This window comes from Neomonachus schauinslandi, chromosome 4 (genome assembly GCF_002201575.2).
Source record: "Neomonachus schauinslandi chromosome 4, ASM220157v2, whole genome shotgun sequence".
Taxonomy (NCBI): Eukaryota; Metazoa; Chordata; class Mammalia; order Carnivora; family Phocidae; genus Neomonachus; species Neomonachus schauinslandi.
In genome coordinates, this window is record NC_058406.1 from 85,353,980 (window position 1) to 85,368,044 (window position 14,065).

The window sequence follows — 14,065 nt, forward strand, 5'->3', positions numbered from 1 at the left end:
ATTGAAAAACCCTAGGGAAATACATAATTCATAAGTAATAAGTAGAAAGGAAAACAAGGATGATACATTCTTAAGTGTCCAGAATATACAATCAAACATTTTCCCCTGCAGTATTATGCTTTACAGAATATTTGCTTTGATATGCATCTCACAACTCCAGTGCATTGAAGTTTAAAGAAACTGTAGATTCTGCACTTTATTTAGAATGTAATATTGTGAAATAATGTTTAGTTTGGTGAAAAGCAAATGCTTTATTATTTAAACCTGGTGAATCTTTATGGAATGCTACACATCTCAACCCTGTCTACAGATAGTTCAAAGGCAGCATAAAAAAAAAATAAATAAAACTGCAATTCAGTAAGCCATCCTACCATTTTATTCAGGCACTTATGGTTTGAAAAATAATGCTATCAGATATTTTATTTATCAGTATGTGAAAAGAAGGAATGTATAATTATATTATGGTTATTTTTCATCTCTTTTTCTTGTTGACTACTCAAAAATTTGATTCAACTTAAAAAAAGCCCTTTTGTTATTCTTTATATAATCTCATCATTGTCCTTAGCTTTCTGTTAGCTCTCATATGTACTATTTAATCTATCCTCAGTTCCATATGGTGATTCTAAATATATATGTACATAAATTCATGTACATTTCATGCATTTATAGAAGTTTAATTTTTACCATGAAAAATGTCTAACGTTTAAAGTGAAAAATACTGTACCATATCTAAACTCTAGTAGAGCTGATTACAGAATGGGTAAGCACCAAACACATATCATTTTAAAAGTTCTAAAAGATCTGTTTCACTCTCACTCCAAAGAATTTCCATTCCAAAGGTTAATATAAAGTTGTATATAAAATACCTATAAAATACCTTTTAAGTAAAGAAAGTGTATAAGGAAGTATATAAATACTCTCTGATAAAACAAAAAGCCAGAGAAAAAGGAAAGGCATCCATACTGCTAAACACTCTGTTAGAGTGCAATTGTCTAATTAGGTTGCTGCCTATCTGGAATGATGAAAGCACTGTAAGTTGTACTTACTAAACAGCTAAATTGTATTTAAAAGTTGGGAAAGGGGAATGTTTTCTGACTAGTGGACCCTACAGCAAGAAGTTTCAGGCACCTTCTAGAAGGGGAAAAGGGACCCAATAGGTAGTTGCAGAAATATAGTGATAAACAGGCTTCTGAAACATGTGTAGACTTGAATGTGGATGTGAATATATTTATAATTATAATGAGGAAAAACACATTATGGAGAGAATATTCAGATGAATTTCACATGGATTGATTTCAGAGACAAATGAAAATTTGTATGAGTTTTGAAACCTCTTATTTTTACCTCCCACATTTTTAAGCCTCCCATACACATTTAAGCCTCTCTTTTCCTTCTTTAATAATCTTACCATACTTCTGATGAGGGAAAGGTCCCCAGAGGAAAGGGCATTTTAACAGTCCTACTCTGAATATATTTAGCATTCTCTGCTTGATTCTATTATAGTCCTTACCTACTTTATACTCTAACTGCTGTAAGTCAGCATAATTAGTTGGTCCTTTTCATTTGCTTTAAGAGTCAGTGTCTTTCAGGCGCCTGGGTGGCTCAGTTGGTTAGGCGACTGCCTTTGGCTCAGGTCATGATCCTGGAGTCCTGGGATTGAGTCCCACATCAGGATCCCTGCTCAGCGGGGAGTCTGCTTCTCCCTCTGACCCTTCCCCCTCTCATGCTCTCTCTCTCTCTATCTCATTCTCTCTCTCAAATAAATAAATAAAAAATCTTTAAAAAAAAAGAGTCAGTGTCTTTCAAACACGTTTATTGATGGTACATACGCATGAATGAGGTCAAATTTAGTTACTTTTTTTTTAAGTAAACTCTACCCTCAATGTGGGGCCCGAACTTAGGACCCCAAGATCAACAGTCGCATGCTGTATGGACTGAGCCAGCCAGGAACCCCAAATTTAGTTACTTTTCACTAAGAATATGAAATTATTTTTTAAAACATCATTTCATTCAATTAATAATTCTTTATTTGGTGCTCCTAGTGCCAATTAATGGTCTAAGTGTTCTACATATAACTTATTTAATTAACATAAGAATCCCATGGGTAGAAGATATTAATATCCCCGTTTAATTCATTTAAACTTCATAATATCCCATGAGATAGATGCTATTGATATTCTAATTTCACAGATCAGGAACCTAAAGCTTAGAAAAATAAATAAATAGCTTTCCTAAAGTCATCCAGCATGTAAGTGGTAGTGCTTGTTTTTGAAACTAGGGAGCTTGGCTTGAGAGTCAATAACCATGATCAAAAATTGCCTACTAAAATAAATTTTTCTTAGCTGAGTTGAAAAGCTCATTCAATTGCCATAAAAAGCATCTTGAAGATGGTTTCTCTGCCCCTCCTCACTTGATGAGAATTGTCTAGCATTTTCATTAAAATTAGATATTGTTGAATTAATTGATGCTATGAAAAAGCTACAATCTATTCACATTATAAGTGCTCTCTGATAAAACAAGTAGCCAGAGAAAGGCATGGCACCCACACTGTTAAATTCTGATGCTTTTCACTTCACTCTGCCCAAAAGGGTATGAGTTGTTCTCTTCCTTGCTCGATAAATTCACATTTACCTAAGAGTCAAAAATATAAACTTTTACAAGCTGGAGTCAGGTGGTATGTCTGATGGTTTTATTTTTAATATTATCTGAAGGAAATCTCCAGCATGATGTTTTTTATTTCATCTGGAGAAAGGTCAGAATACTTATTGGAAAATCTGAAATAACAAGAAAAAAATCTCTGGCAAATTTTAAGGTGACATTAAGGCGAATTATTTTTTTTCCAGGCTCTGACTCTACAGTTAGGAGTTTACCATATCTAAGGAGAATAGTCCCTAAATAGTGGCGCAGACATGGAGCCCACTCCGCTTCAGCCAGGTCCCTGTTCCCATGCTAATGGTGTCATGTGCAGATTTGACAATCTCCTGCTTGAGGCCACTCAAAATTTGATAACTTTTATCCTGATACTAAAATAAATGATCTTTAACTTTTCAGTGAAAGTTAAAAAAAATAATCTCTGTAACATGAAATATTTGGTACATTTTGTGGCATTTTTACTGAAAGCGATGGTCAAAATTCCTCCACAATAATTAAGATTATGAATCCCGGTTTTGATGGCTTTGTGAGTATGTATCTCTGAGGTAACTAATATGATCATGATAAGAGGTATTTCTGTAAAATATAAAATGCTCTACAGAAGCATTTGACTATTTGAACCAACATGCATTATACTTGCATAATGCTGCATGTATTATTAGCTATTTTGATTAATCCCTTTACATGCAACTACTTTTGGACAATGAATTTCAAATGCCTCTACCATAAAATAGAATCTGTCACCCAGAAAACAATGATTTTTTTTTATTAAAGGTTTTATTTATTTATTAGAGAGAGAGAGAGCACAAGTAGACAGAGTGGCAGGCAGAGGGAGAGGGAGAAGCAGGCTCCCCACTGAGCAGGGAGCCCGATGCAGGACTCAATCCCAGGACCTTGGGATCATGACCTGAGCTGAAGGCAGACACTTACCGACTAAGCCACCAAGCGCCCCAGAAAATAATTATTTTAAAGGCAAGACTTGGATTCTCACTTCTGCCTAAATTCTGTAGCGAGGATAGCCTTGGCACCCATAATAAACTCCCATCTATGAACAGTATGCTGGTCAGCTAAATGCTCTGTTGCGTATCTCAAGCATGTTTGCACATAGGGTTTATGATAGTAACCAAGCTCCAGTTATAATAATTATGCCTTTTGTCACTAATGGAGGTTAATGTTTTATCTTTCAGCCTGTATGACTCATGAATAGAACAATTTATTTGGTGAAGGAATCACTATATGCCTGTGCCAACGTCATTCTTTTAAATGAAGTGCCAGGAAACTAAGTGTAATTGCCTACATTTGGGGAAACTGTCCACATTTAGAAAAGAACTGGCTAGACCATTAGTGGCATTTTATTCAGAGTGGAAATATATTTTTTTATCCAAAGGACATAAGAAAGGAAAGATGTGATCAAGTGGCATATTTTCCAAATAACCTATCAGTGAAGATTACTTTCCCCTTTTTAGGTCTAAGTAATACACTTCCTTGAATATTGTACAAAATATAAGCTTATTTACGATATAAAACATCAGAAATTCTAGCTTATAAACAATTGTATTTCTGGAATTCTCCCTTTCTAAGTAACAGGAAAGATCACACTCACCACAGGACCAGGAGGTCCATCTTGGCCTGCAGCTCCAGGGAGACCTTGTTCTCCCTATGGAAAATAAGCATAATTTTTTTTTATTAACAAAAGCATACATATCTTTTTTTATTTCAATTTTGGAAATCCAAAAAGCAAGCAAGCAAACATCACCTATGAATCCAATCACATGGAGAACATCTACAAATGTTATAAGCAATTTTGAATCTTTTTACATGGGGTATGTCTCTATGGATGTATGTATAAAAACTGTACATATTTGAGTTCTTAGGGTTTAGTTTCTATTCTGCCTTTCTGTGTTGGAATTTCACCCTGAACTTACCAAAATAAATGACATATTTAAATATCTGAAGAGGATCTGGCTTTAATCACTACATAATATTTATGGAATTCCCATAAAACATCCACACGATACCTTATGAAATAATGCTGACATAAACATTTTCACTCAAAACGTTTTTTTGGGGGAAATAAACCATTTTCAAAATGGCATCTTTTAGCAGAGATGCTCACCACCGGGCCAGGGATGCCCCGAAGACCCTCTGGACCAGGCTTTCCGGCAGGTCCCTGAGGACCAACTGGGCCAGTTTTTCCAGGAGGACCTTCGGCACCTGCTTCTCCCTGTTAGAAAATAAAATGTGTGAACATGTTAATAATGAAAAATGATATTTTTTATGTTATTAAGAGTACTGAGATAGATGTTCAATTTATGCACAAGCTATTCAAACATTGTATATTTTACCTTAGCACCTTTTTCACCTTGTCTTCCCTCTGAACCTGCAGCTCCGGGAGGACCCTATAAACAGAAAATGGGCATTTAAAATATATATATTGCATATAAAAGTAACGTAACTGAGGACTTATTCACAAATACTCCAGTTTAATCTGTAACAGGTTCTAATAAATTGTGGCTGTCTACAGCTATTTAGGGTTTAAAACACCATGAGAAAAATCAAAACCCTTTCAGATAAAAACTTGCAGTTAGAATATTTTTATTTTACATTTTTAAAATTTTATTATGTTATTAAAAATAAATGAAGCACAGACTGACAGATAATCACATCATATCAATGTAAGGAAATGGTAAAGATACATTTTTTAAGAAATGCTGATGACTTAGTCACCCTTAGTGTGTTGAATACTCAGGTAGCATTTATTATATTGTGTAATTCGGAACTAATTGCATGTATTACATTTCCCTTCCATCCTTAAATGGGTTTTAAGATTGGCTCCTTTCTCAATCTTAGAACATCCATACGTTATGCATTCTTACACGATCATGTTCAAACTCGGGCAGCGCAACGTTTAAAATCTTGACTGTCAGCAGAAATTTTATTTTCATTTTTCGGAACTATGCAATTCACATAAATAAGTGACATAAAAATAGTTATCACTTTTTAAAATATAATATTAGAGCAAGAGCAGGAAAAAAATATCTTCACACTCCATATGTCATCCAACAGCTTAAGAGAATATTCTGGTGTTTGCCTGACTTTTGCATAGCTGCATAGATTGCTATGGAGAGATGCTAATTATTAATCCATTTAAAGCTATTCGTAATACTGCTCCTCGACTATATACATATCTTTGTAAGGTATCTGTCAACCCAATTCTCTTTAGTTCTTTTTTTATTAGCTTTGTGACTTTTAACAATTTATTAGTATTCCTGAACTTCAGTTCTTTTATCCATAAGATATTACCAATAAAATCCTCTTGCATTTGTGGAACATAAGGAATAGCATGGAGGACATTAGGAGAAGGGAGGGAAGAATGAAGGGAGGGAAATCGGAGGGACAGATGAACCATGAGAGACTATGGACTCTGAGAAACAGACAGGGTTCTAGAGGGGAGGGGGTGGGGGGATGGGTTAGCCTGGTGATGGGTATTAAAGAGGAAACGTACTGCATGGAGCACTGGATGTTATACGAAAACAATGGATCGTGGATCACCACATCAAAAACTAATGATGTATTGTATGGTAACTAATATAACATAATAAAATTTTAAAAAAATCCTCTTGCTATAGAATTGTTGTTAAATTTAAACGAGATAACACATGTAAAAGCATTTTTCAAGCTTTCCAGTGTAGTGGTATCAAATGCAGATAATGGAATCTGGTGCTTAAGAGCATAAAGCCTGGACTCAGACTGCCTGGCTTCAAATCCTGGCTCCGCCACTAATTGGCTTTGTGATCTTTAGAAAGTTATACACCATGTCAGAACTTCAGTTTACTTCTCTGCAAAATGTGGAGGATAATAAGAGCTATTTCCCAGAGTCATCATAAGAACTCAATGAGTTGAGAAATGTAAGTGGCGTATAACAGTGCCTGGGACATAAAAACACACTGAGCAAACATTGGCTATTGTTACTATCATTACTAAGATTATTAGATTTTTTTTTATACATTGAAGTATTTTACCTATATTTTTCACCGTGTTGGCAACCTAAGAGTCAGGTCAAACAAAACAGACTCTCAAAATACATTTGTAGACACCATGTCAACAAATTACTTTTTCCATACATGCTGTTTATAATACCTGAAAAATACAAATTCCATGTTTGAAACTACTTGTTTTAACTGGAAAATTTTGAGTTGGCTAAAAGATAAGATATACTATGATCCTGTAATATGTAATCAGATTTTGAAATCTGATAGTCATATTTTCTTCTTACATTTACATAGTCACCTGTGAAATATAAAACATGACATTTCTAAATCTTGTAACAAAATGATGAGAAAAGAATCATTTATAATACGAACACTAACATTCAAGGTATCAAAGAAATCATCAATTTTTCAAGCTAAATAGATGTCATAATTCCCATTATATCTAAATTTTGTTTCTATTAATTACATTAGATCCTCACTTACACCATTTCTTAGTACCTTTCAAATCAACAAAAACAGGGCACTTGGTTTGATAGCCCAATAAGAATACAATAAAAATGCCTTGGCCTCTAGAACTACCCCCAATATACATTTGCAATAATTTGTTCTAAGACACATAAAATTTACAATTTTATTATAAAATATTTCATGTCCACTAATCAGCTGAATTTTTATTACTCCTTAACAAGCATTAATCTAATGTTGAAATTTTCTGCACAAGTTCAAACATAAGTACAGACAGTCTAAAAAAAACTCCATGATCTTTAAGAAATTACATTTCATTTTTCCCCAGACTCTCCTCTTTTCCATCTGTTTACTTCAATTTTTGCAATGAATTGTACTCAAATCAGCAACTGAAATTGAGGTTGGAGGTTGGGAAGAGTAGTGGAGATGGTGTTAATTGGTGAAAATAAGGTTAGGCAGGAGGATGACTTTCTCTCTTTCAGATGCCATATTAATATGCTAATGGTAAGCACATGTTAGTCTTTCGTATGGTCTTTTAAATCCACGTTTGAAATGAGTATCCAGCACTTTATCAAACTCAGAGCATTCTGTGAACTCATTTATCTCAGAGAGAATCAATGAATGTAGCATCGGTCATTATTTTCTCAATATCATCACAGTAACGCCAAATATGATTAGACACATATTGTGCCTCAATCCAAAGGAAGAAATGTACAAATTCTGAAGCAGTCTCTTGAGGCAACAGCATTATGTTAAGAATAATATATATATTTTTTAAGATTTTATTTATTTATTTGACAGAGAGAGACACAGAGAGATAGGGAACACAAGCAGGAGGAGTGGGAGAAGGAGAAGCAGGCTTCCCGCTGAGCAGGGAGCCCGACGCGGGGCTTGATCCCAGGACCCTGGGATCATGACCTGAGCCGAAGGCAGACACTCAATGACTGAGCCACCCAGGTGCCCCAAGAATAATATATTCTTAAAACTTAAGTGCTTCTTTTTAATTTCATGCTATTTAAAGAGGACTACTGTATACAAGCATCAACTTCAAATAATTCCTAGTGTAAAAATGTTGTCATAAATTAATTTGGTGTGATGTTTAAAATATTAACATATGCAAACCTAAACAACCATAATGACTATGATTTTGGAAATAGAAATCATGAGATTCAGCTGAACAATGGGCTTTTCCTTATTCTATGAAGGTTTTTCCTTAAACTAGTGACATCAAGGCATGGAGTCTTCTCAAAGGATTGCATTTACACACATGAACATTATAGAATAGAAGATTTATAAATATCTGGCTTTTAAAAAAAGCAAGTCATCAGCTGTCTTAAAAAGTAACAAAAATATTGCTTTTACTGCAAGGGAGAAAAGAAAATCTGAGTTTGGAGGCTAGAGAATTTAAACACAAGTAAACTACAACACAAACACAAAATTGTGATTCAAATAGAGTTTCTCCATCCCAAAAGAATTTCTTCCCTCTTTGAATGAATGCCTGATACCTGTCATGGTGGAAATCCATATTAAATGGATTTTCTCTGTTCTTTTCCTCATTTTTCCCATTTTCATTTCTTTCTTTTTTTTTTTAAGATTTTATTTATTTATTTGTCAGAGAGAGAGAGAGTGAGCACTAGCAGGGGAAGTGACAGGCAGAGGGAGAAGCAGGCTCCCCGCTGAGCAAGGAGCCCATGCAGGACTCCGATGCAGGACTTGATCCCAGTTCCCCGGGATCATGACCTGAGCTGAAGGCAGACACAACCTACTGAGCCACCCAAGCGTCCCTATTTCTCATATATGTATTTTTTTCCAGATGATACAGATTCTTTATAAAGAAAGACTGGGATGAAAACAGATAAACACACTTTTTCTAGGAGAATAGAAAAAAATTAATAATGTGTATGGACAAATTCTTGTCTTAGTCATTTATTTCTTATATATCTGCATAAACAGATGGTCAAGGACTTAATATAGCAAACTACTTGCTGCAATTTCATTAACTAATGCGTGTTCTGATTGGAAAATGACTCCTAAAACATGAGACAACAAAACAGGCCCCAGTTAATTTTCTACCAGTAGCCACTGTTACACAGATTTTTTTCACCATGAGAAATATGCTTCATATAAAATACATAGCTTAAGCCTCTCTCCACTATTCACATTTTACAACATTATTCTATAATTTATCTGTTCTTCCATTCATGTAAAAAATACTTAAATTGTCCTTATGTGCCAGAAATGTGCATGGAGAATACAAAAAACAAAAACAAAACCCTGTGAAATCCTAAGGAGTTCATGAAGTTTAGTTATGAAGATAGACATCAAAATTAACAAAGACAGTACATTATAAAATATGCAGAGAAGAAGGAGGTGTATAAAATGGGCACAGTGTTGTAGTTTGACAGTAGGGAAGGCTTTCCTAAGAATCTAATCTCTGATCTGAATCTTAGTGTGGGTAAATATGGGTCGGATGTTTCCTTCTAACACTTTATCTTTTGACCATTCACATTTATGCATGAAAGCATAGGGATGGAAAGAATATATAATAAGAATATATGCACATATATAACATGCATATATAATAAAAATATATAAACATTACATGGTGTGTATATATATATTTCTCTGTATTTCTACCAATTAATAATATCAATTATTTTAATTTTTTATTGTGAACTTCCCTCTGGCAATATGAGCTGGAGTCTTTAAAATTCCATTTAGCAGGTAAATTTTGTGCAGTTTATAATATTTAAATTATTTTAGTGACCTCTAAGAGTTTTTTTCAATAAAAGAGCATGGAACTAGCTCTTGGTTTCAAATAGCCATAATGATAACTTGAGATCAAAATTCCATGGTTTATTGACACAAACTGTACAATCTTCTAGTGCTTAAGGAAATGTACATTTATTCTTCCGTATTACAAATACATGACAGAATGTACATGTACTACAAATGACAACTTAATTTTCCTACTTGTTCAATAACAGAATCTTGTTTCTCAGTATCACTGCCACTCGTAACATTCTGATCAATATTCTATTAGGAAGGTTTATTATCATTTACTCATCCATCTAGAAAGTTTTAATGGCATTCAGACTGCAGGTAAAAATAGGCAATAGATCTCAAAATATCATGTTACACTTTGTAATTACTTTCTAAGAATAACAGCCCAATGGTTGTTTTGTAATACATTTTTTTTCTACCAAGACCATGCTTTGGGGCTGCCAACAACAACAACAACAACAACAAAAACAAAATAATAAGAATCTTATCTAGAATGTTGTAGATGAAGGGGGAAGGAGGAAGGCAAGAAAACACTTGGTCAGTGAAGAGAAAATCGCATTCAGAGAAGACGTTTAATATAAACTAAATTCATTTCTGGCAATGACAAATGTTTGTAAATATTGATTTGAATTTATATTGCTGAGGGTCAAAATGAAAATCTGTTCATACAATATGCACATGAGGATGTGTAGTATGAAAATCCCCCTAAAACAAAGCTACCATTAGAAAACAACAGGATCCCAGGGGCTCTGTGCCTTTGGATTACTGAAAGGGGAATGAACCTAAGAAATGTATTTTGTTTGCAGGGAGGTCAGAAAATAGACTAAAGGTGGTGCAGGGGAACAATGTACATTGATATAAGTGTTGCAAGAAGCAGGTCAACAAACATGGTTTTATTATGAAAATAGTACAATTGTAAGAAAAAGTTCAAGTAAATCTTCTACGATCTCCTGGAGCCAATATTTTGAACAAGATCTATTTATTTCTATTTTCCTGTCATCTTTTGTTAAAATCTGGCCATGTTTCCAAATCAGAGAAGCTTGATAAGGTAAAGCAAGCTAACATTATGTGCGGACTGATTCCTGAACTCTATTGATACTTGCATTCAGATTTTTACCATGTTTTTAGCTAGTGCTAGACTTCAGCATCTCATCTCCCTGTAGTGCACCAAGAGCAGAAGTTCAGGGTTCCATCCGTCTTTTGGAGCAGCCTCCTTTTGTACAGAGGGGAGACCTTAGCACAGAGAAGTGGGAAAATACTTCTCATTGTGACAGATTAAATCTGTCGAAGTGTATTCTATTTTAATAAGAATTTTGACAAATATACGAAATTACCCTGTTCTCCACGACTTATATATTTCAGCATCATTGTAATGTCCTGCCTACAGCTTAAGAATATTATGTAAGTTTATACACACAGTAGATAATGAGTGGATGTTTCAAATAAAGAATTTTAAGAACTTACTCTTTTTCCAGGAGGACCTGGTGGGCCAGCCTCACCAGATGGGCCAGGAGGACCCTACAAAATGTGAAAAATACCTTTTAAGCAACTGAGTATTGTTTTACAGCTCAGAGAGTTCCTGGACATCTGGACTGAAACCAAACTTCTTTCTTCATCTCCCCACATCTACCTTTCCTGGATAATCTCATCTCTGTTTCAGGTACCTAGACTTTCTCTCAATATCTATTACTAGAACTGGTAAGTTCAGATGGAAAACTTTTCCATAGATGGAAGAAAGTGAATCAAATTCCTCCTTCTTCAAACTGTTCTTTTAAAAAGTGCTAACTTATATCTGACAAGCAGACAGTAGACATACTAATGAACAGAATCATATGATTAATAACTTTACTCACATCACATACATTTGTGGAACCATAAAACTGTTACCTCTAAATTTCTTCTTGTACGGAACTAGCATTTCCATGCCAAAGAGTACTCAGCACATTGGGATATGACCATGGGTCCTATCTACACAGAATAGCCTACAAATATCCACTGGGGAATGGCTCTAGAGACAAAGTTATGTTAGGGGTGTGATTTGTCTTTGGCTCCTACTTAACTTAGTGCCTTCCTTTACCTCTCCCTAAATAACCATAAGTGGCCAAAGCCCCTACTGAGTCATTCTCAAATTAAAAAAATAATAATAATAGTAATAGTCCAATACAATCCTGAATTCATTTAAATTAGTAATTGCAGTACAGTCATGCTAATGATAGGCTGATAACATGGATGTCTTCATTTCAGCCTTATTTGTGTTTTTAAAATAACTTTATTCAGTACAAATAGATAGATAGCTATATTTGACATAGTATGACAAAATCACAACTATGGTATTACTACATTTTTTTTTATTATGAAGGATACTTATAAATCACATCAAGTAAGAAACTCCATGTAAGTTTGACTTTGAACTGAAATTCAAATATAACTGATAATCCTTTCAGAAAAATGTGTACCCACATAGCTATGCTTTTGAAAGTCTGATTATTTCTTTAAAATGTCCTGAGACTATGTAAATATCTAATAAAAATAGTGTGCTTACTTACCTGTTGACCAGGATCTCCATCTTCACCCTTGTCACCACCAACACCATCTTGACCCTATGATGGGCAATAGAAAGTGATCTCAGATATTTCTCACTATGAGTTCACTTTTATTAAAACAAAAAGGTATGATATACTCTCTGAGTCCTTGAGATAAATCATTACTAAATGGACAAATAAAAGTATTACTAAAATCTTTCAGTTGTATTTTAAGGATTGCGGTATCTCTCACTCTTTCGATAAAGATTTGTGAAACTGCCACCACATTAAATTTAAAATACGGTATGTTGTTAATATAAGAAAAGAAAGAGGATGTAATTAGCATAGAGCCGCAGTGTACCTTGCCCCATGAACAAATACGGCACACTTTGAGACAGGATTTACAGCATAGGAGAGACTGAAATAAAAACAAAGATGCTGTAGCTTTGAAATAATAGTAATGCTGCTACTCAGTTTGTACAACCTAGCAAAGTCTGGAAAACTAACCCAAATGAAGAAAATAATCATGCAACATAAGTCTAACTGTCCTCAACTATATGGATTCTGTTGTTGTAGCTGTGATTGTGGTTTACATTTTCTTTTCCTTTCTATTTTGGGGGCATCCATTGAAGTCATCAAGAATTTTCTTTAATTATTAACAATAGAGACACTGGGAACCACCCCATCAAAATAATTCCTTTCTTTCCCCATGATACTTACTGCAGGGCCAGGTTCCCCAGGAGGACCAGGATCTCCAGGAAAACCAACAGGACCCTAGAATGATGTTTTTAAAAGAAAGAAGATAAATAAAAATATTTTCATAAAGTCATGCTATTGTGATATTTAAGAGCTAAGTCATGGCAAAACCATATGAGAATATTTCCCTTCTGCTAGAAATTTTTTAAAAAAATGAAATTAATGGAGAATGCTAATCGATACATGAAATGATGAAAAGTCAGCTTCACCAGCTATGGGCCAGAGTTTCATGATTTCTAACCCTTCCATGAGAAGCTCCACCGTGGCTTTGACATAGACGCCACTTTAAGAGGGACCAAGCTCACTTACCGGGTTACCCTTCGGGCCATCATCACCTGGTGGTCCCTTAGCTCCAGGAGGTCCAGCAGCACCAGGCGGACCAGCTTCTCCTTTCTCTCCTCTTTCCCCTTTGGGGCCCTACAACCACATAAGAAAAAGAACGATTATCTTATGAGCTTTAAGTCAGAATTTCTTAGCCTCAGCATATTGGATCAGACAACTCTCCCGGGGTCGAGGGAGCTGTCCCGTGCACTGCAAGATGTTTAACAGCACCCCTCGTCTCTACTAATTTGATCCCAGCGTGTGACATCAAGAGTGACTTTCCTCCAAGTGTGACGACCAAAAATGTCTCCAGACATTGCCAAATGTGTCCTGGGGTGTCAAATTCACTCCAGGTTTGAACCAATCCAAATTAGAATGAATACAATCCTAATACAATTCTTACATGTTTGTTTGACGTAGCACGGTTTGTTTCTTTTGTGAATAGTCCACGAAAAAATGTATAAACAGCTCAGAGTTTTAATGCTCTAACTTACGTCTAACAAATGTCATTTTTTTCAATTTCTATGTAAATCAAAATATGCAAAGGGTATGCAAAATTATTAAACAAAAGGG

General features: G+C 34.8%; 1 protein-coding gene across 1 annotated transcript in view; it reads right to left on the minus strand.

Moving 5' to 3' along the window:
* Window positions 1–14,065, minus strand: part of COL11A1 (collagen type XI alpha 1 chain) — a 206,989-nt gene that overhangs the window by 17,374 nt on the left and 175,550 nt on the right. Inside the window, exons 52-58 of the mRNA XM_021690257.1 lie at window positions 13,481–13,588; window positions 13,136–13,189; window positions 12,440–12,493; window positions 11,358–11,411; window positions 4,998–5,051; window positions 4,769–4,876; window positions 4,256–4,309 (exon numbers count right to left, since the gene is read on the minus strand). Coding sequence (XP_021545932.1) covers window positions 4,256–4,309; window positions 4,769–4,876; window positions 4,998–5,051; window positions 11,358–11,411; window positions 12,440–12,493; window positions 13,136–13,189; window positions 13,481–13,588 — 486 coding nt within the window. The remainder of the gene's footprint in view (window positions 1–4,255; window positions 4,310–4,768; window positions 4,877–4,997; window positions 5,052–11,357; window positions 11,412–12,439; window positions 12,494–13,135; window positions 13,190–13,480; window positions 13,589–14,065) is intronic.